Genomic DNA, 26302 nt, shown 5'->3' with positions numbered 1-26302 from the left:
CAAATAGGTTTATTGTGCGGCCATAAATATTCTGTCATTATGTATTCATTTAAAATAGATACACATCTAATCATGAAGCTACAACCTGGCATTGTGATACGAAAAAGTAAAAGATTTGACTCCACTGAGTAAGAACTATTACAGCTGACATAATTACATACATACAGCAGGAGGGCATGGAAACAAAAATGAAAGGTAAGTAGATGCGGTGACTCAAGCAAATAGCACCCCCTTACAGTGGTCTAGAATGGAGAAAGATTATCTTCCCCCTTTCCTACACTGGACAAGGCATAGTAGTGAACCTGGGCAATGTTGATGACATATCTTATACTACTATGTAGCAGAGTACAAAGATCTCACATTGGACTCCAGAGGTACCACCATGGAAAGATTTGCAAATTAGCAGATGGGCTGGAAGACACTGAAAATGAGGCTTCTTCAACTTAGGTTTTCACAATAATAAGATGACTTGAGAAATGCAGAAAAGTTGAACCTTTACGCATGACTTTGAGATTATAATTAGGAAATACACTGCACGCATTACAGCCACTCGTTCACAAACAGAATTAAATGTTAGTCAGTTCGGTCAAGTTCTGCAGCCGAAGAGATTCTTTGAAGCAGCTCCACATTCCCCTCAATATGTAGTCTCTATCAAGATATAATCATGCTTGCGACTGCTGCAATGATGCCTGGGAGGTGTTCAGAATGTCCTGAGGAAGGCTTTCTCTGGCCTGCTGCATTCTCCGCCGTGCTCTCTGAAAGGCATCTGAAGAATAAATAAGATACTGGGTTAATATATCTTAAGAGTATATTTAAATATCGCATTGGACAGGTTGATCTTGTTATCAAAATTTAAATTACTAGGATCAAATAGAACATAAACAAATAAAAATACTAAGCATATACACAACAAGTCCCGCTGAGGTAACCGGGAACCCACGAAGTCCTCATGCCGAATTTAGTTACATAACAATCACAGCTAAGTACCGCTGAGGACAATTTGTGCGTTTGGTTCATGCGAACGGTGGCCAGAGAGCCCGCTTTCGGTTCCATCCGCTTGAAGGGAAAATGCCGAGCCAGGGGCACCCAGGGCAAGCTACTAATGGCCGTTGGGGGGCTTTGTATATGGCCTATAGTCCTGGGGCAGCTGGCTAGCTAGCAGGCTCCTCCAGGAGCTTGTGGCATAGGCACGTTTGTCACACAAACCTAATTAATGCTCCAGAAATTCATTGATTGAAATGTGCACTTTACATTCCACAAGCACTGATTATTTGATGTTTATTAAAATAATGAAAATCAAATATCTAATGCTAAAACACAACCAATGAAATTAGTTTGAATGTCTTGCATAATAAACAATTGCAATAAATCTCCACAACCACAAACCTTACGCATTCTGAGTACAAGTTGACAGTGTCCAAAACAATCCCAGACTACATACTATTTCTGAAGGCCAGTGGCCTGGAAGTCTCGCGGGGGCTACTGATTACAACACCACAGGGTTCTCTGATCACCCTTCCTTGCAGCACCTATAGAGTGACTGGGCTCTCGGTGAAGGATGCTTTCTTGAGTTGTGAGAACTGGCCAGTCTCATCACTGAAGGAGTCAGAATGTCCTGGTCAATATGAAAGGGTGACTGCAGACCACATGAAAGTATTTAAAGGGACCAGTACTTTGAGACACCTGATGTAAATCCTACAGTCAAGCTAAGAAAATAAAGGTGTGACAAACCCTGTAATTTCCCTGGGCCCTTTTTTTCTCTCCGCATTCGGTAGTTGAATCTACCGACCACCCCCTGGCTCATTTAACTTCAAAGTAACCACAAGAGTAAGTGCTTTCACTGAGCGGCCACCATTCGTATAACCGAACAACAAGTGCGCTGGAAGACGGCCATCTTGTCTCCCGACAGCAGGCAGCGGGACATAATCCTCGAGTGTCTGGAACTCTAAGCTGGACACTCTAACCCGCGAACACTGGTAAATTTGTACCAATTCCTGCTTCTATTCTTGAAAAGCCAGGAGAGCGCTGTTTGGTGAAAAGGTATGCATGAGCCAGGGAAACCGTTCAGTATTTTGGGACTACCAAAAGTGACCGACAGCTACCACTTGTCTCCACGTGGGCGGTCGGTCAAAACTTTACCCCGGTAGCGATTCGGCTGCATTCGTGGGATCTGAGTGCTATTTGGACACCTTAAGCGCTCAGATCCAGGCAATATAGGGGATATGGGACTCCTGGGGGCCCCTAGTAATATTATATATGTTTTAGGTTTCATATTTTGTACCTCTAGTCAGGGCCGCCATCAGGGGGTGACAACCGTGACAGTTGTCACGGGCCCGGCGGCCCTGGGGGGCCCGGACTGCTCTGGCAGTCCTGGGCCCCACTTTCCCTCTCTGCATACATAGATCGCGAATATCGCGATCTATGTGTGCAGCCGCGGGCCCCCGGCTCCCTGTTGCCGCAGAGGGGGCCCAGGCCTCCAGCCTCTTCTCTTCTCCTCCCTGCTAATAACTCTCGCGAGACCCGGTTGCCATGGCAACGCTCCGCGGGTCTCGCGAGAGTTATTGGAGGAGAGAAGAGGAGAAGCTGGAGGCCTGGGCACCCTCTGCGGTAACAGGGAGCCGGGGGGCCCCACCATGCCACCGGACCACCGGTGATGGAATCTCCCCCCTCCCTAGACACAGGTAAGCAGGGAGGGGGAGAAACAATTTATTAATCAATTATTTGTTTTTTTTTAATAATGTTAAAATGACCCCCCCTCCCCCTCCTCATTACAAATTTACACACACACACTACATACACTGACACAACACACACACACACACACTACATACACTGACATAACACACACACACACACACACACACTACATACACTGACATAACACACACACACACACACACACACACTACATACACTGACAAAACACACACTGCATACACTGACACAACACACACACTACATACACTGACAAAACACACACACTGCATACACTGACACAACACACACACTACATACACTGACACAACACACACACACACACACTACATACACTAACACAACACACTCTGCATACACTGACACAACACACTCTGCATGCACTGACACAACACACACTTTGCATACATTGACACAACACACTCACCGCATACACTAACACAACACACACTCTGCATACACTGACACAACACACACACCGCATACACTAACACAACACACACCACATACACTAACACAACACACACTCTGCATACACTGACACAACACACACACCGCATACACTAACACAACACACACCACATACACTGACACAACACACACACCGCATACACTAACACAACACACACACCGCATACACTAACACAACACACACACACTGCATACACTGACACAACACACACACTGCATACACTGACACAACACACACTCTGCATACACTGACACAACACACTGCATACACCAACACAACACACACTGCATACACTAACACAACACACTCTGCATACACTGACACAACACACACAGTGCATACACTAATACAATACACACACTGCATTCACTAATACAACATGCACTCTGCATACACTACACACTAACACACTCACTGCATCCACTATACTGACACACACTCTGCATTCGCTACACATTACCACACTCTGCATTCACTACACTAACACACACTCTGCATCCGCTACACACTAACACACTCTGCATTCACTACACTAACACACACTGTGCATCCGCTACACACTAACACACTCTCTGCATTCACTACACTAACACAGACTCTGCATCCGCTACACACTAACACACTCTCTGCATTCACTACACTAACACACACTCTGCATCCGCTACACACTAACACACCCTCTGCATTCACTACACATTAACACTATTTGGACACCTTAAGCGCTCAGATCCAGGCAATATAGGGGATATGGGACTCCTGGGGGCCCCTAGTAATATTATATATGTTTTAGGTTTCATATTTTGTACCTCTAGTGCCTGGGAGATAATTAGTTTAAGCAAAGTACACTCAATTATCTCCCAGACACAGAGACGCCTGGGCGTGTTTTACCATGTTTTTGCTGGAGACCCAATGCTGGGGGTCTGTGAATAAAAGTGGGCCATCTGGCCATAATACAACATTCCTGTTGTACCCTTCATCAAGTCACTACTGATGTTTGGGTATGCGAAAAAAAACAAAGGGCTGGATTTTCCCAACGAGCCTTGGATTTCGGGAGCATACGAACTAGCGTACTATGCGAACAGGCTATAATCCCTTAAGTCTCTAGCAGTTCGGGAGTGTGTGAACGAACATACTATACGAAGTACAAAGGGGTTCGTTACAAATGGTTCTCAGGATATTACATCTACTACCTATGGTTTAAAATAACTCCTAAAAACAATTCCTAGACCAAGCACACATCATAACATTCAGATTTAATTATTTTATGTTTTCAAATAACAAATACATATCGAAAAGCCAGGTCAATATACTCCTAAAACCATAGAGTATGACACACCTTGTGTTCAACCATTCTGTAAACAACATTACAATTGGTATAATCAATGGCCACAAGAGGTCAGTAGTTCTTACTCACTTTGAATATCCACTGCAGCATAAACAGTGACTATCCCTGAAATGCAACCACATAGTATACTACACTTTAATATAATAAAATAGCCACTAGGTGTCACTACTCTACGTTGAGCTTGAATGAAGTATACATTATACACAAATACTTTTGAGAGAGACAAAGGATCCTATTAGAATTCAGCCACCTGTTCTATGGTTGTCTCCAGAAGCAGTGATTCATCACCAGTGTTCCTTTTAACCAGGGGTGTCCGAAAGGTAGATCCCCAGATGTTTTAAAACTACAGCATCCAATCTAAAAAGGTATGCAAAGCATCATGGGAGTTGTAGTTCTACAACATCTAGGGATCTCCCTTTTGGGCACCCCTGCGTTAAACCTTTTATTGTCTTAGTGTTGGTAATATGTTATTTCTTAGGGTTTTTTTTTTGGTTTTTTTTAAGTAAAGTGGCAATAAAACCTTGTATTGTAACCAATTTGGTAACATGAATTAATGTACCATCCTTTTAACTCAGACAAAACCAAAAATGGACAAGAAATATAATATAAATTAGTCCTCACTATAGAAAGGCAGTAGACAAAATAAGTTCATCTCCACATATGTGCAAACATCATGTATACTCACTATATGCACTTATATCAAGAATTTCAAGAAACATTCCAGTTGTGGGAGGGTGGCTTCTTGTCTTGGCACAATAGATTAGCCTATTCCCCGAGTACCAATCACTTCTAAGATCACTGCAAACACCCCTTCCCAAAAACTTCTTGCAGAGTTTACAAAGAGCCAGAGTCAGATTCATATGGGCAGACAAGAAAGTTAGGATGGCCACTAGCATTCTCCAAAAACCTGTTGCTTATGGGGTTACCCAATGTGAAACTCTGCTACAAAGCTACCTTGCTGTCCTACCTCGTAACTGGACACAATACTGTAGCAAACCCTTACTGGGTCGAAATAAAGTCATACTGGGCACATAAACCTGGTTTGAAATACCTATTCTGGACACCACAGCATGCTCGCCCCAAGGCACAGCTGATACTTGACACTTCCACCCTGCTCCTCTGCACGTGGGATGCAGCACAACACACATTAAGCACCAGGGACCCGTATTCCTTAGCCACACCACTGTACAGCCATGTACAAGACATGGCACAATCACAGCTACACACACTTACCACTTGTACAACGGTACGCAATAGAAACCATTTATATAGAGTTACAACTCCAAACTAGAATATCTCATAGGGCTATCTTCTCCTACCTTCAACTCAAATCTCATCTGCAATAGACTACGAAGACATTAAAACCACCTACCTTAAAAAAAATGACAAAATGTGCTTAGTTACCTCTCCCAGCCAAAAAGTAATCTCCTCCATCTATGATATACTTAACTCTCAGGCAGGCTCACACAGAAAAAGCTTTGCAAAAGCCTGGCAGTAAGACTTACATAGGGAATTCCCTACTGAGCAATGGAGGGAAGCTTTCGTGGCGCACAGAGGCACTCATACAATACCAGTACCACTGGTACCTAGTCCCAGTGAGGTTAGCTCAAACAAGTGTTAGCGTTGTAGAGAGGAGATATTATTGATATTATTGATGCCTCCGAACCAACAGATGCAGCTGGGCCAGACATTAGACCCAAAAATTTACTAAACCAGTACCTTCTCCTCTGCAAAACAGGATGTTAACCATTGCACTACACGACACTACAAAGCAATTGCCGCCTCAGAATATCTGACCACTAGTAACGCAGTCAACTGAAACTTACAATGCTAACCAAAAGGGTATCTTGGCTTCATGTGTTGATCTCCTACACAGTATATAATAAGTTATATACGGATTTTAGAAATGTCATTGAAGAATCTTATTTTCACTTTATTACTCCCTCTTTCTTTTCTGTACCCCTCAAAAACCTAATAAAAATTGTCAAATTGGAGAAAAAAAAAAAAATTTAGACTGGAACAGCAACATTTCATGCCTCAATGGCACTTATCAGAGGCCTATAAAATCTGTTGAGCTTAAAGGACCACTATAGTGCCAGGAAAACAAACTCGTTTGCCTGGCACTATAGGGCCATTAGGTCCCCCCCCCACCCTCACGTAAGCCACTTACCTTTCTCCAACGCTGAGGAACTCTCCTCCCTCTGCCGACGTCAGCTCCGAATGCGCATGTGCATGCGCACGCGCACAATGCTTTCCTATGGACATCCAGCGTCAATGAGACAGCCACTAGAGGCTGGATTAACCCTCAGTGTAAACATAGCAGTTCCTCTGCAACTGCTATGTTTTCAGCTGCAGGGTTAAAACTAGAGGGACCTAGCACCCAGACCACTTCATTGAGCTGTAGTGGTCTGGGTGCCTATTGTGATCCTTTAAACGGACACTGTAGTCACTATAACAATTCCATCTCTTTGAATTGGTTATAGTGCCTGGAGTTCCCGAGCACTGTCCCTCCATTAAATGTTAAACTGCTTTAAAGCAGGTTAACACTAAAAGGGTCCCTGACCACCCATTGTCCAGCCCCTCCATTTTTACCTGTCTGCTATGAGAAAATGCACCTTATGTCTAAAATAAAATCTGTTTTTCCCATCTTTAATGTGTTCTAATAAACTGATCCTACGCTTACGTTAAATTTGTTTATGTCTTCTATCCACGGATCTCTCATTTCTCTGATCTTCCACACTTACATGCTAAACCACATAACCTCGCTAGGGGTCACTGTTCTACAATTAACTCTGTTTTCCCATTTCACATGTGTGTCCTACCTTATGGTGTCTAGACAGGGTAATGTTTGGGTGCATTTTTCACATGACATACACATTTGTTTAGTCACTGTATTGGGGATTGTGGAGGACTGCCAGAATTTCCTATTTCAGGCCAAAATAATGAATAAAATACCAACTTACCCATTTTGTGTCATTGCTATTTTAATCTATTCTCTGAAACATTCAGTTAAATGAATAAAAAAATGCGTGTTGGATTCTGTTTTAATATTTGTTTTTCCTGGGCGAGACAATCTTCCTCTATGTGGGGGTTTGTTCTATTTGCATTCAGGGGCATCTCTCTGAAAATCACAATCTTAAGGGTTATTTTGGAAGGTGACATGTAAGCTTTAACCCCTTAAGGACCAAACTTCTGGAATAATAGGGAATCATGACATGTCACATATGTCATGTGTCCTTAAGGGGTTAAAAAGCCTCGTTCTTTTCTTTTGACCTTGTTTCATAAAGGATTTTCACCCACAAAATTGCAGCTAGGCATTACGGAGGTTCTCTCTTTTGTGACACAATTCCCTACGAGTATAAGATTCTCGTCAGTTGTTTCTCAGAGATGAAAACACCTCAAGAGGCTGTAAGGAAGACCCTGCATGGTAAACACTGTTGTTTTTACATTGAGATGAAATGGTCTGCGTGACTTTAGTGATCCTTTAATAACTAGCCCTCATGACCATGTCTAGATTCATGACATATTGCAGACACATGAAAAAGCAGGTTTACTCAATAGGGCCACTTAGGAAAGGTTCCCATTGTAGCCAAAGAAAACCTAATCAATGGGGCTAAATGCTGATGTAGTATCAAATTACTGCTTAATCATAAAAACTGCCCTTTTTAGGAAAGCCTTCCAAAAACAAAAATGTCCATAACCCAGCTGAAGTGCATTTTGCGTGATGAGATCATTTAGTTTTCTCTCTCAGTAATGTTTCCTCAAGTCTGTCAAGAGAGAACTGAACAGGGGGGCGGAGCCAACAGCCGAGCTGAGCGGTCGCATGGCGGACGAGCTCCGTGCCAAAAATCCTGCTATAAGCCTGAATCCTGCCAAGAATCATAGCAAGTGGCCCCAAAAGCTGGTGCACTGTCCCTGGCGACCGGGGGACCACAAACATAGCAAACCGCCAGCAAGCTCTCAGCCGGTACTAATCGCCACGACCTGGGGATTGAGCTGCGGCCTACACGAGGCCTGCCTGAACGACATGGGGGAGACGGCCGCTCCCTCTGCCGAATGCAGCACCAACGACCGGAGATCTCCCCAGCATACTCTATCCCCCCCCCCCTGCCGGTGAGGGATATCCCGGCATAGAGTGTGACACAGGAGGGAAGCCCCAGCAGAGGCCTACCTGTCGCGAAAAACGAGGACAACCCGACATGGCGGATGAAGCATGGGACCCTGCATCTTTGCCCACTCTGGCAGAGCGGCTAGACCGCCTGTTCGACGCCTTCTGGGCCAAGCTAACCGTGCTCGATACCTCCAGCACTCACGAGTCAGCCGACCAAGCCACTCCAAACCGGGGCCGCCCAAATGACCGAAAACGGCAACGGAAACGACCTCTACGGGCCCCCGGAGCGGAGGGGCGGCGGATAAAACGCAAGCAGCGGGTGAAACGGATGACCGCATGCGACTCCACAGCCCAACATGCTACTCCTCCTAAGATCCTGTACGGGCACCCTCCTCCATACTCTGCCCCGCAACGAGCACTATCGAGACCACATCTGACCACAAGGAGCCAGGGAACAAGCTTGAAACCCACGAGGCCGACGTTTATGCACATATGCCGGACCAGGGGTCTGAAGCACCAATTCACACCTCGGCAGGGCACCCAGAGGAATCACCTCCCAAGCAAAATGCCCATGTCTCACAGCCTCACACTTCTGCAGTCCTCCTGCCTCATCAGTGCCAGATGGAATCGCTGGGATATGGAGGTTCAGCCGGCTGTGCCGCGGCGAATCCAGAGGTCGGGAGTGGGCTGAATGCCTATCAGAGACTGCCCGATGTTACCCCGCAACCACATCCTGACTCTTGGACTATGTTTTCTGCTATATGCCTTCTGTTTCGAACCTCTAACATCACACTGTCCACACTCCAACGCTGTCTGACACTTCACTCTTGTCCCATTCACACACCTCGCGCATCAGACACACTCTACTAGTTTTTCTCACTCACTCTACTTTAACCCACTGTTACTGCACGCTGTAAGTTTGCATGCCCACTACCTCTAACAAACCACTTCTATGCAAATACCTGAATGTTCCCGCTGCCCCTCTGGGACCTGTCACTTGTTGATAAGCGACATGCACGGCCTTGCTGCCTTTCACGGCCCTGGACACATTCCCTGTCCTATAGGCCTGATTTAAAAAGCCTGATTCAATTGCCTGATTTAACTGCCACATTTAAAAGCCCGATTTCAAACCCTGATTTACAAGCCTGACTTACAAGCTTGATTTACCAGCCTGATTTATGAGCCTGTTTTATCTAAGCTTGATTTATAAGCCTGTTTTATATGACTGTCTTCTAAGCCTGTTTTATAAGCCTGTTTTTCATGAATATTTAATAACAAAAAAAGTGCATTGTCTATTTACCCCTACTGTAACTAATGTCCTGAAACCTGCATATGGAATGCCGTTGGGGTACCATATGTATGACTGTGATTAATATACGCACTACAAAAATAAAGAATTAAAAAAAAAAAAAAAAAAGAACTGAACAGTCTCTGTCTCATGAGTATTGTCTTGTCCTTGACCTAAACAGAAGCCTTTATACTAGGCTTCACCAAACTCCTGCCCTCCAGAGGTTGCTGAACTACAACTCCCATCATTCTATGAATGAAATAGATAGGCTGAGAATCATGGGAGTTTTAGTTCAGCAACATCTGGAGGGCCGGCGTTTGGGGAAGGCGGCTTTATACAATATCCCAGTTTTGGTACCACCTGATTGGTAATCCCTGATACACCATTATCTCAATACTTTCGGGCTATAGCAATGCCCTTTATACATGCTTCCTCTTGAAGCTCATGGAGAAATGTCAGGTAGTCTAGAACACAGCAGCCCTAAAGTTATTAGCTGAGATTACATTCTAGAACTTGTTATTGGAACTGTATAAAGTAGGCATTTTATAAAGATTAGATTTATAAAGCACTTCACAACCTAAGATCCTGTTTAAAATAATGTCTAATCCTAGCAGCTGCCAGGCAGCTATGCTCTCAGAACAATAGGGTCAGTATGGATCCACGAACCTAGATTTCTACATTGGATTGGATGGTCAGCAATTTGTGTGAGCAGAATTTATCCTGCAATTCAACAGTTTACCACCAGGTGGGCCTGTGCTATAAAAAGAAAGTTTTCAAATCCACTCAAGTGGAACACGTACCAAGGACATTGTGAATGGAGCTTTGCTGGCTGGTGCCCCCTAGACGATCCAACACGCTCTGCATCCTTTTCCTCAGAGAGCTATTGTCAAGGAAAGATCTGCAAAGCAACACATACTTTAATGAAGAGAAGTTACTGCTCAGAGAATCAAAGAAAAAAAAAAAAAAAGTATCCTACTAATGAATACACCGTATACAAAGATGTGTTAAAATGAAGTGGTTTTAAATTACATATATCCCGTGCTATGACCATTAACACTCCAGTTAGTGTAAACTGTGGTGGTTCCATGAGGCTCAATAAGTGCAGAATCATGGAATATGTAATTCACCACATTTCAAGCAACACATATTAGCTTAAGTATTCTAACACAATGCATGTTTGGCAACTAAACAGTGTTTTTAAAAAAATGAACTATGCAATGCAGGACCAAATATGGCCAGGCTAAAAATATAAGTGAGCATTGTTGAGTTCTCAGGTTGGACAGATTAACACTTTATACTGCAGAAGTGTAGCTTGCACAGTATCTTTGTGACTGAAGAGGGAGCAGGCTAGAAATGCAGAGGAAAGCACTGGCTTTTGTCAAAGTGCTTCAAAACAGTTTGACAAAATAACAAATGAAGGGCCATGTAGTTGCTATGCTGCCTCTTAAGATGAGCAGTACATTTCACCCCATTAAAAAGCCAAGGTTGTTAAAAAGTAGCAGTCGGAATGCAAAATTACATTTTGTAAGCCATGAATTTAGTACATACACAACGAGCTGCTCTGGGATGCCAGTTTTGCAAAATGCAAGCCATTTATTAAAAAATAAAACCAATAATTTTGCATAAAGTGATCTTCAGTTGTTACTAAACAACAACTCTCATCATGATGAAGGTGTAAAATAGTAGTTCATCTCAGGAGTAATTAATCGGCAGGCTACTAAACGTATTTAAAAGCAATAACGTATAGAAAGATTATTTTTTAACATACTGCAGAGTTTAAAGAAACAGATTTACTCTTACCGCGATTGGTGTATACAATTGAATCTGAATGTTACTTCTCCGGTTGTCTCTGTCCTGAAGCCAAATCGACTGAGACGATTACCCTGTGGACAGAAAACAGCACTGAGCCCTAATAAACTACATCACGTAGATTCCCCCCGCCAATATTTGAACGCACACAATGTCAGATAGCTTTGAAATGTCTACTAGCAAGGGATGATAGTAATGTATCCATTAATGCACTAGGTAGCTGCTGGTTCACTAGTAGTTAGGAGTAGGTAGTAGGTAGTTCACTAGATGCTGGTTTAGTCTTTGATGCGGTGGCGGTAGTAGACTAGGTTTCCAACAATGAGGTGAATTGTTGGCCGAGAATGAACGACAATATAATCCATAGGAATTGCAGGATCTAAGGTTAGCGTTTACAGTCATACACATATGAGAACCAAGTGATGATATTACTGCTAAATTGGGATACAGTGGTGTTATTTGTGAAACATGAAAATTAAATACAATGTATCACATCTGCGAGAACAGTGTGCACTACCCCCCCCCCCCCCCCTGGTTATAATTTGCTTAGCCTAAGACAGTGGGGAACACTGTACAGAAAACCAGAGCTGCTGACTCCAGATTACAGACATGAATACCCATCTCCCAGGTGGAAAACATAGAACTGGTTCCAGCTTTAAAACATGGGTGTTCAAATTAAAATTGCTTTTTCAAATGTTGTGAACTGGCCAACTCACCACTTTGACTATTTACACAAAGAAAGAATTATACAAAATATCCCTTCCTCTAGGGGGGCGGAGCCTAGCAGCCAAGATGGACAGACGTGCTGTCCTTTAGCTCCAGCACGATCCAGCACAGAGAACCCTAAAACTACAAAACCCCACGCTGGTTACAGCAAACCAACCACGGAGGACTGGCCGGTAAAGAGTGGGAACAAAACGACACTTGGAAATCTGTGCCAACAGCAAAGAAACTGAAGCATATGGCTGCGAGGCCTAGCATGTGTGGTGACCTGATGCCTGGGGGAGGCGGCCGATCTCCCGACATGGGGCTCGCTCCACACGACAAACCTCCTGCCGACCCGCTACCCCCCCCCCTCTGGACCGGCGGGGGATATCCCGGTCCCCACTGGGGAAGCCTTACCTACAAGAGGGGCATCTCCCGATGCATCGACCGCCGCATGGCGCGCCTAAGATGGCCGCCGAGCCTGAATGCACAACCCACTCGGAGAGCCCTGAGATCCAAACCTGGAGAGCAAATTTCGAGAACAGATTCGATATGGTGTGCCAAGCCTTCTGGGAACGCATCCGTCAACGTACCCAGGATACCGTCCTGCCTGCAGATCCAGGGATCCCAGCTCCTACCTTGGAGGGCCGACGCGAGTCTAGGTCAAACACTTGCAAAAAGGGGAAGCCCACCAACCGCATACGCAGCCTACAGTACCCTCACAACCCGAAGATACCTCGGGCGAGCAACCCAGAAAACAGGAGACGAAAGCTCCCGACGCAAACAGGGAAGACTCTACCTGGTGCACAGAAGCCGGAGAGAGCCAAGCTCCGACGCTGCGGCCCATACCCAGCCACCAAACCGCAATATGATACCGGGCCCCACCAAGACACCAGTGGACTCATGCCCTCCAAGGTCGACAGCCTGCCACAGATAGGCGTCGGTTAAACAGCCTCATGCAGGTCCCTTGGGGTCAAGCTTTATATTAAGGGCTTGGGATATATTGACTTGCTGCTCCACCATAAGCAATAACTCTGCTAGCCTAGTTTCTCTCTCTGCCCGATTTACTGTGGGGGTGCAACCCAGTGGTTATTTTATTTTATTATATTTTATTCCGTCCTGCATCTTATCTAACCGTATAAAGCATGTATTTGTTATGTTTTACATTATTGAGCATCCATGTGAGTAAAATCCATGGCGCCCAAGCAAAGTTAATGTTCCTTACATGTAATCTACGTTATACCTATCGTGCCTAATAACTTGCATGACTTTAGACTACTATTCCCATTTAAGCATCCTCAGGCATCATCCTGTTTACTTACAAAAATGTGCAGTACAATCCCACGAATACTCTACTGTTAAATGCAAATGTTTTAAAAAAAGAAAACAAGTGCTGTGAACCTGACATATTATGTATGCTATTAGATAATCTTTTATGATGCCCAGCGCAATGTCTCTGTTAATGTATATACCCTGCAAAGCACTACAAAAATAAAGAATAAAAAAAAATAAAAAAAAAAATATCCCTTCCTCTATACACATTTGCTCTTAGAGATGTAGAGAGGAAGGCAACGTGCGTCACCTGAAAGGTCCCTGGGATTCTGGTATAGGACATGTCTTCCAGTTCTGGAGATCCGCCTATGAAAAACCTTCGGAGCTCTGAAATGGTTCCCAATTCCACAGGCCGCCACGTATGAGTAGTGACAGTATGCATTCCTGAGTACAGAATAAGTATTATTACTAATCTACATTCAGGTTATCTGTGATGGTCACGAAAAAGGAACATTGCTCCATCTAAAAGCTTGTTTAGTTACCATTTCACAGGATTCTTCAAAAATGATATATCTATACAAGCATGACATTCTACGGAGTATTAAATCATAACTTAAACGTTGATCAAATCATAACAAATTAGTTAAATACTACAGAACAATCCAAGAAGCCAAATATACAATGCATATCTACACACTTCATATGGTTAACGCAGGGCAGTCCTACACTATTAACCAAGCCAAGTTTGGACAGTCCGCGGTACACTCATATGGGGGTGAATTTCTAGCCACTCAGGCTAAATTTTCATTCATAAATGGCTAGTAGAGAATTTAAATTTCGAGCCCTGGTCAATGCATGTCTTCTGGTGTCATACGTACCTGGTCTGTCCGGTAAAACAACAGATCCATATCCTTCCACTCGATATCTCTGCCAAAAATCCAGTGACAGAACCTCAAAGTACAGAACTGGCCACTGTGGGATGTCTGAAACAGCAATAAATACCTGTTAATGAATGCACTCCATGTGGGATAGGAAGGATTCAGTATCTGTCAACTTACCCTCAGATGCCACCTCCTCAGAAAGGAATACTTCAAAACTGAAGGGATGACAGAAGTATGCAATGTTCTCCTACATAAAGAAAACAGACTGTGGTATTCCAGTGTATTAAATTGTACCATAGCCCCTTTTGTATGTTAATCTTAAATAAAACAGCAAACAGTCTTACAACCTGTGACAACGCTCCTTCCCACGTACGTTTGCCACGGACTCCTGGGAGGAGTGTAGAAGTCGGCCTCCTGCCCACCGACTATGGTTCAGGTCTGGGACACAGGTCTGGCCCAGCCGCCATTAACAGCTTTCCCTGGTTAGGCACTTTCCCTTCATCCAAACGCTGGCTCTCTGGCGGACATTCGCATGAACCAAACCCAAAAACGTAGACGCGACCGCTATGGAACTAAATTCGGCATGAGGACTTCGTGGGTTCCCGGTCACCTCAGAGGGACTTAGCCGCGAATGTTATGGAACTGTTTTCGGCATTAGGTGACCGTGCGGTTCCACAACAACTTAGTTCACGGTTTTGAACCACTTCCGCCAGGAGAGCACTTTTTGGAGGGAAGGTGTCTGAGGCTAAGTGGAACAAACACTACCTAAGAGTCAGCCGAAGCACCATGTATTGCGGCCGCAGGAGCTCCTGAACATTGACCGGCAAAAGCAAACGCCCTGGAACTATTTTGGGCATAGGACCACATGTGCAGCCGGTCAGAACATTAACACGGTTGTATTTCCTCTACACTGCATGGATCTGAGCGCTATTTGTAGAACCTGGGTGCTCAGATCAGGGCTATTTAATGATGTATTATGTGTGGGGTTAATTTATATTTTTATTATGTTTTGGGGTATTTTTATGTTTTATAGTTTTATGTTTGCCTCTCTGTTCCTGGGAAATAATTAGCTAACTGGTCTTAAACGCAATTATCTCCCAGGCCCAGAGATTCCTGGTAGGGGCTTGTGCTGAATACAATGGAGACCCCCTGCTGGGGTCTGTGTATAAAAAGGCTGTGTTTGGATGCATTAAAACAGTTGTACTCCCAGAGCTATGTGTCATCTAGTTACTGGGAAGGGTATGGCTCTAATCACTGCTTAGCACCTTGTTCCAGCTCGTGGAGGATTCAGCGGGGAAAGTTCTTGTAACGACTAGAGCTCCCAGGACTGTGTGTCGTCCAGTCCCTGAGAGGGAATGGAGCTAGTCCCCTATCCTGCTCCAGGACGGAAAGGCTCCAGGAGGACCCCAGTCAAGCCACAGCGACTGGGGTAGAAGCGCTGAGGCTTTTCCCCTGTTCCAGTTAGGAAGCGGTCCTTGGAAGAGGTACCAAGCCGGGGTACAGGGAGCTCCGTTACACAACCCTTGCTCTGTCTATGTGCCACATTTTCAGCCTGAGAGTCTAGCAGTCAAATCCTTATTGAGACTTGGTATACACGTTACCCATGGGTTAATTCTGCTCATTCTTGGATTAACTTCCAAATCAAAAAATATACAGGTCTCAAATTAACTACAAGATATTAATTTCACAGACTGCTTGAATCTATGATACAAATAGTCCCCTGTAGTTTAGCTGGCTGACCAGCAAAGTTGGCTCAGATCATGTTGGAACATACCCTTTTATGGGTTTTGGTTTTGCAGCTTTGTGTGACTCCCGAGAGCTCCTGAAAGCCAGGACTTGACCAGTCTACAAAGTAAAAGAAAAGAAAATAGATAGCCCATGGCAGAACTAAATAAACATACAGAAAAATAAAATATTTAGAGTTTGCATATGATGTATACCCTTATGTTTGGCAAAGTATAGAGCTTCTAACATATATATGCTTGTAAAAAAAACAAAAATAAAAGCTGCGCCAAATTAGACCAATAAAATTATATATTACAATAAGAGAGTAGTCCAAATACAAAAATCTTAGCTGAATAGATCTTCCTTAGATCAAAGTCTGTAAAGTGCTTGATCAGGAATAATATCCTCGCTGTCCTTCCCCAGGGGGATCCAATAATATAAAAACAAATAGAAAACCAAATAGTGTGGTATAGAAATAAAAAAAAAAAAAAAAAATATATATATATATATATATATATAAATAAAATGGTACTCACAAGGATGGAGCAGGCAAACTGCTCCTTGATGGTAGCGTTGGTGGTATGATCCCCACCGAGGATTACTTGGAGTCCAGGATAATAAAAATGCCAGGTAAGAACAAAGTATAGAGTGTATTTAAAGATGATTGGCACAATAAAAAGTGCCAATCATCTTTAAATACACTCTATATTTTGTTTCTTCCCTGGCATTTTTATGAATCTCCTGCCTCATCTTGTTATTAAGCGCTTACTCTCTTCTGTTTATATATGCTTGTGTTTCTAGCTTACATCATGTCAAAAATACCACTGCTATTTTACAGCCAATAGCAGGACTTCATAATACTAACATGTAAAATACTACCGTCATTGCATAGCCAATAAATAGCAAGACTCAATAATACTAACATGTAAAATACTACCGTCATTGCATAGCCAATAAATAGCAAGACTCAATAATACTAACATGTAAAATACTACCGTCATTGCATAGCCAATAAATAGCAAGACTCAATAATACTAACATGTAAAATACTACCGTCATTGCATAGCCAATAAATAGCAAGACTCAATAATACTAACATGTAAAATACTACCATCATTGCACAGCCAATAGCAAGACTCTAATATCAACATGTAAAATACTACTGCCATTGCACAGCCTATAGTAATACTCCATAATATTAACATGTAAAATACTACTGCCATTGCAGCCTATAGTAAGACTCTATAATCATTATTAATCAGTTGAAACATATGAGCAGGCTAACGAGATGGCTCAGTAGTTCATGCTCCAGTTGCAAACTCCCCATTACTTATTGGAACTGCAGGTTAGAGTCCTATCAGGTGAAATTAACACCCCATCAATAGCTGAAGACTCATTTGAAAACTGCTGAAATTTAAAATGTATTTTCCTAGCTAATTTAATTTTATATTCTTTTTAGGATCATTACACAAACACCCATTCTAATTATACTAAATAGTGTTCCATTTACTGTGAATCACTGATCACTAAGAGAGGGAAAAAAACCCAATAATTTCTTGACTACAGATAAAGAAATACTGAAAAATGCAGTAAGTACTTACATTTGGGCAGCTCCATAAAGAAGTGTATATAAAGATTATCATAGTCATATTTCTGCGCAGAGACTGTGTTGAAAGAAAATAAATACATAAATAGGAGGTACTTACAACACTCTAAGAACGTGATCACAGAATAGTAAATTGGAATCCACTCACCAATTTCTCCATTAATAAAGAAGCGCAGAGTACCAGCAGGAGCCTATATTGTGAGAAGATTTAAACTTGTTAGCAATAGTAGTACACTAACCAAAACAAGCTTGAATGCTAGAATGTAAAGTATATAATTTAATACATACACACACACTATTATATTATATTATATATATATATATATATATATAAAAATTATACATTGCTAAACACAAATACACACACCAGTCAAGCAATACGACTTGCTATTCCCACAGAAATCTCACTTTGAACAGCTTTGAACCAACTCAGGAAGAGGAGCAAAGCCAGTGAACCACTCATGGACAGCCATTTTGTTGTTAATGCAACTCATTAGCATGAGGTTGCTTACTGGCTTGCTACAGAGGCTTTGTGGTTACTTGTAAAGTACATACCAAAAAAGATTTGTGGTGGGAAAAATAAGTGTGGATGAAAACCCTTTCCACCTGAAGTAAGCTGTTGTATACAGCAAACACATACTACAAGGAATCCATGTATAAAGTGGAATTATGAGGCAAAAATGTGGTTCTTTGTTGAGCTCATTTGCATACACCTACCCAGAATCCCTGGTAGTAGTGAGAGCACTGTTAAAGTGAGATTTCTGTGGGAAAAGCACGTCTTATGGCTTGACTGGTGTGTGTATTTGTGTTTAGCAATGTATTAACTATCCACTTACTTCAGGTGGAACGGGTTTTCATCCACACTTTTTTCTCCCACCACAACTCTAAATATAGATACACACACAATTTTAGTAATATTTAGAAATTGCATAGTTATACATAACTATGCAATTTCTAAAAATAGGAACAAGAGAAGAGAGAATATAATTAATAATGTACAGCAATGTTAGGGTTAAGCCCATATTTGTCCAATTTAAACAAAATATCAGTACAGAACTTTACCTTTTGGTGGGTACTATCAGCAGAAAGCATAACTCTGATAAACAGATAACTATAAACCAGGCCTAGTTATTTTGGGGTTCAACTCTAAAAAAGTACCCTGTATCAAAGGTTATATAAATAGGGATGATTGGCTGCTGGCACATGAAACTTATTCAAGTTCTAACCTGCCACCAAAGGGATTTAACTCCTAAATGTCAGAGAATTGAGCAGTGAGACTGCAGGGACATGATTTATACACCAAAACTGCTTAATTAAGCTAAAGTTGTTTTGGTGACTATATTGTCCCTTTAAATCCTAAAGGAAACAGCATCAAATTAACACACGTTAGAGGTGAATTTCAAAGTTATTTTCAATGGTGTAAATTCCTAAGAAGTGACAGTTTGCCCTTAATTAGAGGCATTTTAGTGTTCTTTTTCATCACTTACTAGCGAAGAATCTAGAGTGTTTAAGATACAAGCTAGAGTAGAACAGAAATGAACAAGAGAATATATATTTTTGCTTCACTTACCATTTCAAATTCAGAACCCACAAGATTGTTCAAGTACTCCTTGTGTCGGTTGTACAGCTGGGGAATAAGGTACAACAGTTATTATCTTTGCTTTCAAACTTTTAATTATCACAGTTATTCCAGGGATAAACAAATTTTCCCCCAGGATTAAAAACAAAACCCAAAAAAACACTACTGCTTACTACTCAAAGGGAAACTATAGGCTAGGAATACTGTAGTACCCTACAGTAAAAACGCTTAATTTACCAACCTGAACCCAGCGCCGATGTCCCTCGACACTGGGTCAGGCTCAGCCTCCGCTCTCCGTTGGGGAGTGCAGAGGGAAACTATACTGTTAGGAATACAACTTTTGTATTGTTAACACTATACTATTCCTTTAAACTTTGACTTACATCATTGTATATATTTCTTTCTCGCTCCTGTTCTTCTTGGTCTACTGACTCTGAGACATGCTGCAACGTGTATTTCCACAATTCTCGCTTGTGGCCTTCCACCTCCAACCTATGGTGACAAGGGTATTGTTAGTTTTGTAATCAGATTTATCTTACATCATCCGTCACATGGGTTAATGCACTGATGTGTATCAAGAAGGTAGTCAAACAAAATGACAGCAGTTAACTATCTATATAAAAAGAAGTTTATATAGTGGCATCAATATAAACAATAGAAAACAAAAGCTTTCCCCTTTAAATTGAGAAAAAGAAATGCATTCATTAAATTTATAGTTTGCAAACTTTTACAATGCTGAAAAGAATTGGCTTACCTGTAGGGCCCTTTCAAGCCAGTGACATCAGGTTTCAATGTAATGACACCATTACCATCAACACGAATAGTACACAGGACATGTTCATTCTCCTTGCAACCATGGCTGGACAGAAAGAACATGCATTAAGTACCTGGGTCAAGATATGAAATATTAAACACCAACATGGTCGGTATGTGTGTATTTTGTGTCTGTATTTCCTCACATCCCCATTAAGACATTTATCTTTTTTTGTTTAGGACAGGTCAGACAACATATATGTATCCAAAAGAGAACACACTTTATAGTTTTGCTTATAATAATTTATAATATAAGAAATTATACACAACTGGTGAAACTACACAACAACAAAAAAAATAAAATACAAAAACCCTCCATAGTCAGTCTAACATGTTAAAATTCTTCATGTCTCCATTATGTAAATAATTTTCTGTAAGCTATAGGAAAAACATTGCAAAGAGCAAATTGTCACAAAATTCAAAACCGCTAAACAAAAGAATTTATTTGGCAACATTAGTAACATCATCACGGCACGTAAACAATTGACGCTCACGCATGTGCACTGCACACAGCTGTGAAGGGGGCACGATCATTTATTCTAATTATTTTGCTATAAATGTGTGTTTTCAATGATCTGAAAGGAAAGTCCCGGACGGGGACTGAAACACCAATCTACATGTTTTAATGATTTACCAATAAAGTAAGGAACTTATAAATACCAAAGACAGTGAGTGCTAGCCTATCACTATTTGGATATTAAGCCCTGGGCTTTCAGCACCCAGAAAAAATATTTGGAGCCTGGAGTGCAAGGAATTTCTAAATTCTGCTGCATCTGTCAAGTAAAGCATTTTGACACATGTATACCTTTGATAGTTTTTTGGGGAACTTATAGCTTTACATCAACTTAAGATATTACTCACTTTCCACTTGGAGCTAGATCTGCCATGATATACATGGTCTGAACTGGAGTATTAATGATGTGATTATTTTTTATAAACTCATCTGATGGCTTCCATGTCACCAAACGATTCCTCATTGTGACTCCATCCCTGTAATGCAAGATAGCCAAAATATTTGTTACTTATGAAATACATTTGAGCTACACTAAGAGGAAAGTCTATACACAGCACAGTCTTACAGCTGCCTTTTATCCTGGCGTCTCCGTCGTACGTTTGCCATGCGTTCTGCTAAAAATGTTGGAGACTCGTTATGAGAAGAAGTCACTGATTGACAGTGCTAAAAAAAAAAAAAAAAGAAACAACAAAAAAATAATAATCAATGTCTGGTTCACCAAAAGAAAAGAAGATAGAGTAAGTTCATATGCTAACATATGTAATAAAATCTTTAAAGGGGCTCTAAGCACCAAAACAACTTTAGCTTAATAAAGACGTTTTGATGTATAAATCATACCCCTGAAGTATTACTGCTCAATTCTCTGCCATTTAGGAGTCATATCACTTTTGTTTATGCAGCCCTAGTCACACCTCCCCTTGTTATTTTGTAGATAATATTGAACAATTCCTAACATGTGGGTGAATGCTTTATACAGTCTTTACTACAAGAGGAATGACATATTAGGATATTAGGGCTCTGTGCTGTAACATTTGAATTACTCTTGGCATGCAGAGTTTGGTAAGGCCTGGTGGCTAATTCAAAAGAAAAGAAAATGGAGCTAAAATGAGCACAGATCGGTTATGAAATGGGAGGTAGTTCCCAACTATGGGGACTAAAAATGAGCGGAAACACAAAACTAGGAATTCAAACTTAGCCTTTAACCCCTTAAGGACACATGACATGTGTGACATGTCATGATTCCCTTTTATTCCAGAAGTTTGGTCCTTAAGGGGTTAATAAACATATTTCAAAAACAGTTAACCGAAATATAAGGAGAGTATGATCAGTCCAACACCTATATAGCATCTTCAGAGGGAAGATACAGCAAGATGCTGTGAAAAAAAAAACTGCTACAATTTCCTATTCCAAAGATTATATAAAGAAACAGTGAAAGCCTAAATTCCTTGTACTGGTTGAAAAATTAATAATAAATATATAATAAAATCATAAAAAAACAGCCCAAAGAAGAGAAAGAATGAATAACTCCCCAGCATACATTAATCACTGCCAGTCCTTAAATGGGCCTTTGTGAACACCGAAAATAAGGTAAATGCTTAAAACCAGAGCTTGTTGGCACAAGGCTAGACTGTCCCTCAGTATTACAGAAATTCTATTTTACGTTACGATGAAAATAGTACAAATTGCTGGCATGGGAAAGAGAAATTAACTTCCAAAGTGATATGAAGTGATAAATCAAACAAAATGAATCAACACCCCCCCCCATGAATCAATAGAAAGTATACAATAAGAACCATGACATGCGTTTTGATGGTGAGGTGGCTCTTCAAGAGGGAGAAATGCCAGAAACACATACTCTAAAAAGTACACTCACACCACACAGTTTAGAATAATAACCAACAGAAAACTGGTGAGAAAATAATAGATAAAAAACAAGGCGTGCAGCTATGACATCCCATGGACAGGTGGGATAGCACATGAAAGTAGGTTGAGCTCCACTCAAAGGAGATTGAACTCCTTCAAAAAAAATTACTAACGTTTGCCCCAAAAGAGACAACTGACAGAAAACCATGCTGCCAAGTGGAAATACCTTATAGGTAGAGTTCTACAATCAATATACCAAATCATCAAATGTACCAATATAAATGTTATTTAATTTTTTTTAACCATTACATACCTCCTCTAAGTTGGTGTATCGATCATGGTCCGTGTATGTGAATATACGTCTGTTTTTCCGTCCACCACTACGCTCCAGGGCAAGGACATCTTGGTGATATTGTCGATCAAGAGGGGAATGGCAAACGGCATCGTTTTTATACAACTCATATTCAAACTGGGGGGCGGGGGAGAGAAAACGTAACAAAAACATAAAAACACATTTTTTTTTACAGTTTTGTATATAATTTCCCATATATAATGAATTTTAATCAAGAGTTTCACACACACACCTTATATTCTGCTGCATCGACTGAGCAAAGCAATACAGCACACCTATATATTTGTCAAGTTTTTGTGGAAAATTATAGGGCAAAATAACACACACATTTATGTCCCATAGACACTCCTGACACTATACGGACCAGCATCAAACTTTGACAGTATATAATTCTAGCTATCCCACAACTAAACAAAAACTAAAGCAGAGGCAATCCCTAGCTAATGTCACTACTGATATCAGCAGAAGGATTTCCCCTGGTCTTTATATAGTTTGTTTAGCGCTCTATATTGATGCCACTTCATCATTAAGATGTCTGCCTTTAAGCTAGTCATCAGTATTACATATCCAATTAAACGTGTCCTGCTAAGGCGCTTGATATCCTATAATATAATCATAAGTTATCCTGATGCTACTGCTGATATATCCACACTTACCGCATTTTACCAGTGCATTATCAGATATTAATGAAAAATCTCACTAGGGCATGAGAGACCCATGAGTGTGACAACATGAAATAGTGCAATATGCAGAACCACTTTAATAAACATAAGAATGGTCAAAGGAGACTGATGTGAAAATATAAAGTACCGGTAACTTGTGAGGAATAAAATAGCCGATATAAGGAAAGGGGAATGATGTTGAGGAAAGGTTACAGTTAGAGTGGAAAGGGAAAAAATGGGTCCGGTGCACTTTATGTTCTGTTTCTTGATTTATGTTGCAGATTTGGCACTCAAACATAAAAACACGTACTATCACTGTTTTATCATTGGTTTAATTTACAATGTGTTACTGACCCAAGATCAAATGGCCGGATCACATATTTTTTAAATTTAACATAAAATATGTTCAGTATCCTACGTATATTGACAAGTTATGAAGAGGTCACCTGACTAAAGAGTTTTTCCTGCCAGGAAATGACGATTTCTTCTTTGTCATCACCTGGGCGAAGATCCCCTAAAAAACAACGGAGGGGAAAAGGCAAATTAGTGGTGCCTAAAGCCCACTCTTACCTGGTGTTGGACTACAACTCTCATAATTCCTTATCAATTGAAGTCTGATGTTCATTTAAAGGGCAGTTTAAGTACCATACAGTGTGACAACACTGGAAATAGTTGGAGTTTCCCTCTTGTATTAGATATATCAATTCTGTCCACATTAGGGTGGATTCAATTGGCTGAGAGTGTCAGGGGACATTGATAACAACAAAGAGGAAGTAGACAGCGCTGCTAGAACGATACCTATAGAGGGGATTGGACCACTGTCGCCCTGGTGATTCTTACTTCTGTTGGTGCTATATAAGTGGCAATAAAAATAATAATAATATATCAATTCTGTCCATATTAGGGTGGATTTCATTGGCTGAGAGTGTCAGGGGAAATTGATAACAACAAAGAGGAAGTAGACAGTGCTGCTAGAACGATACCTAAAGAGGGGGTTGAACCACCGTCACTCTGGTGATTCTTACTTAGGGGACAGTGCCAGTAACGACTAGTGTGTGCGCGCACTGTAGTGGCGTTGGTGCTTAGAGTGACCTGTTAACCCAAAACGCCTGTACAATGAAAAAAACCATTCGGAAACTATAAAAACGCATCTCGGACATACAGAATCCAACACACTCCCTCTCTCTCACTAAACAGCGGCTTCAAAGCTCACTAAATTGTGTATTGTAACTACTGTATATCCCCATGTTTAATTTTTATTTTTTTGCCCAAGTAAGGCAAAAAAAAAAAAAAAAAAACTTTTACATTAATACAATAACAGAGCTTGTGACAGTACAGCGGTGTCAAATAGGTTAATGGTAATTTGGCTCAACCCAAACCCCATTATCCCTACAGACATCATGAGAGTATAATAACTATATATTAAATATTAATAATAATGTCCCGTCCCCCCCCCCCCTACTCACTGTTGGCAGAGTTGGCATGGAGGGTCCTGAGTTCCAGGCCTCCTCGGTCTCCATCTCCCTGGGGCACCCGGTGTACCAGGGCACTGACCGGGGTAACTCGCTGGAGCGCCACCCTGCGGACAGTCACAGTTAGACAGACAGCAGATATCAGATATTACTCCAATCACTCACAATACCCAGAGCGCGCCCAACTCACTGGATCCGCAGGTTGTTCACTGGGTCCCGGGACCGGTACACGGCCTCCCCGGTATCTAGATTCCAATCCTCCGCCATGACTGGGCCCAGCGTCCCGCTCTCCAAGGCAACCGCAGCGAGCACGCTGATTGGCGGGCGGGCGGGCGGGCGGGTCACTGGCAACGTAGAGCTCTAAACACCCTGTACGGCGCCTTGAAGCAAGCGGACGTAATCGCGGCTTGCACCAACAGCAATGAGCGGGGGGCTGTTGGACTCCAGGCAAATGGAGGTCAATACAGCTTTTGGAAGGAATATGTATGGATGGTAAGAGTGTGCCTGTGTTTTGACTACCAAACTTCCCAACCATAGGAATGCCAAATAGAGACATGTTTTCTTGGATACATATCATTGTAAGGACAACTGTCAACTCAAAATTATTTTTAATATAATAATCCTTACTTGCTGTATTGAAAGGATTTAGAGTTGTTGTTGTGTTTTTTTTTGTTTTTTTTTAAATAAAGTTGGCTGTCCCCACTTACCGACCAGGTTCCGTTCATACGATCCGGTCGTAAAAAGAAATTGGTCGGTAAGTGAAGATGTGTAAGAGAGCAGATTTATGTTCCGGGGAATCCGTTGACTAGCGCATGGAATCCTGTGAATCTGTGTTTGGGAAAACTTCCCCGAACACATATTGGCTCTACCAGACAGCCACTAGAGGTGCTTCCTGCTCTGTAAAAAGATGCTGGACGTACTCATATTTTAGGATGACCAGCGTCTTCTATATCCCCACGGAAAGCATTGATTCAGTACTTTCCTATGGTGAAGGCCTAATGAGTACATGGCATGCACAATAAGTCCCCCCTTTGTGATAATGTCAGAGGAAACTGAGCCGTTGCTGAGCTGCAGAGGCGCACCTAGGGTCTCCAGCGCCCTTGGCGAGGAGCTGTATCGGC

General features: G+C 41.7%; 1 protein-coding gene across 1 annotated transcript; it reads right to left on the bottom strand.

The window, feature by feature from the left end:
• Positions 1–25502, bottom strand: MKS1 (MKS transition zone complex subunit 1). The gene is made up of 18 exons (XM_063443735.1): positions 25372–25502; positions 25176–25288; positions 24156–24223; positions 23009–23164; positions 21398–21495; positions 21180–21308; positions 20260–20364; positions 19889–19997; positions 19497–19553; positions 18075–18117; positions 17922–17984; positions 16370–16440; positions 14773–14842; positions 14593–14697; positions 14025–14158; positions 11732–11814; positions 10732–10829; positions 1–766 (listed from the first exon to the last, which is right to left on the bottom strand). Exons 1-18 carry the CDS (start codon positions 25446–25448, stop codon positions 663–665), a joined length of 1683 nt encoding a protein of 560 aa, XP_063299805.1. The 5' UTR covers positions 25449–25502; the 3' UTR covers positions 1–662.
• Positions 25503–26302: the final 800 nt, after the last annotated feature.

This window comes from Pelobates fuscus, chromosome 1 (assembly GCF_036172605.1).
Source record: "Pelobates fuscus isolate aPelFus1 chromosome 1, aPelFus1.pri, whole genome shotgun sequence".
Classification (NCBI taxonomy): Eukaryota; Metazoa; Chordata; class Amphibia; order Anura; family Pelobatidae; genus Pelobates; species Pelobates fuscus.
This window is presented reverse-complemented; position numbering and strand designations above follow the sequence as displayed.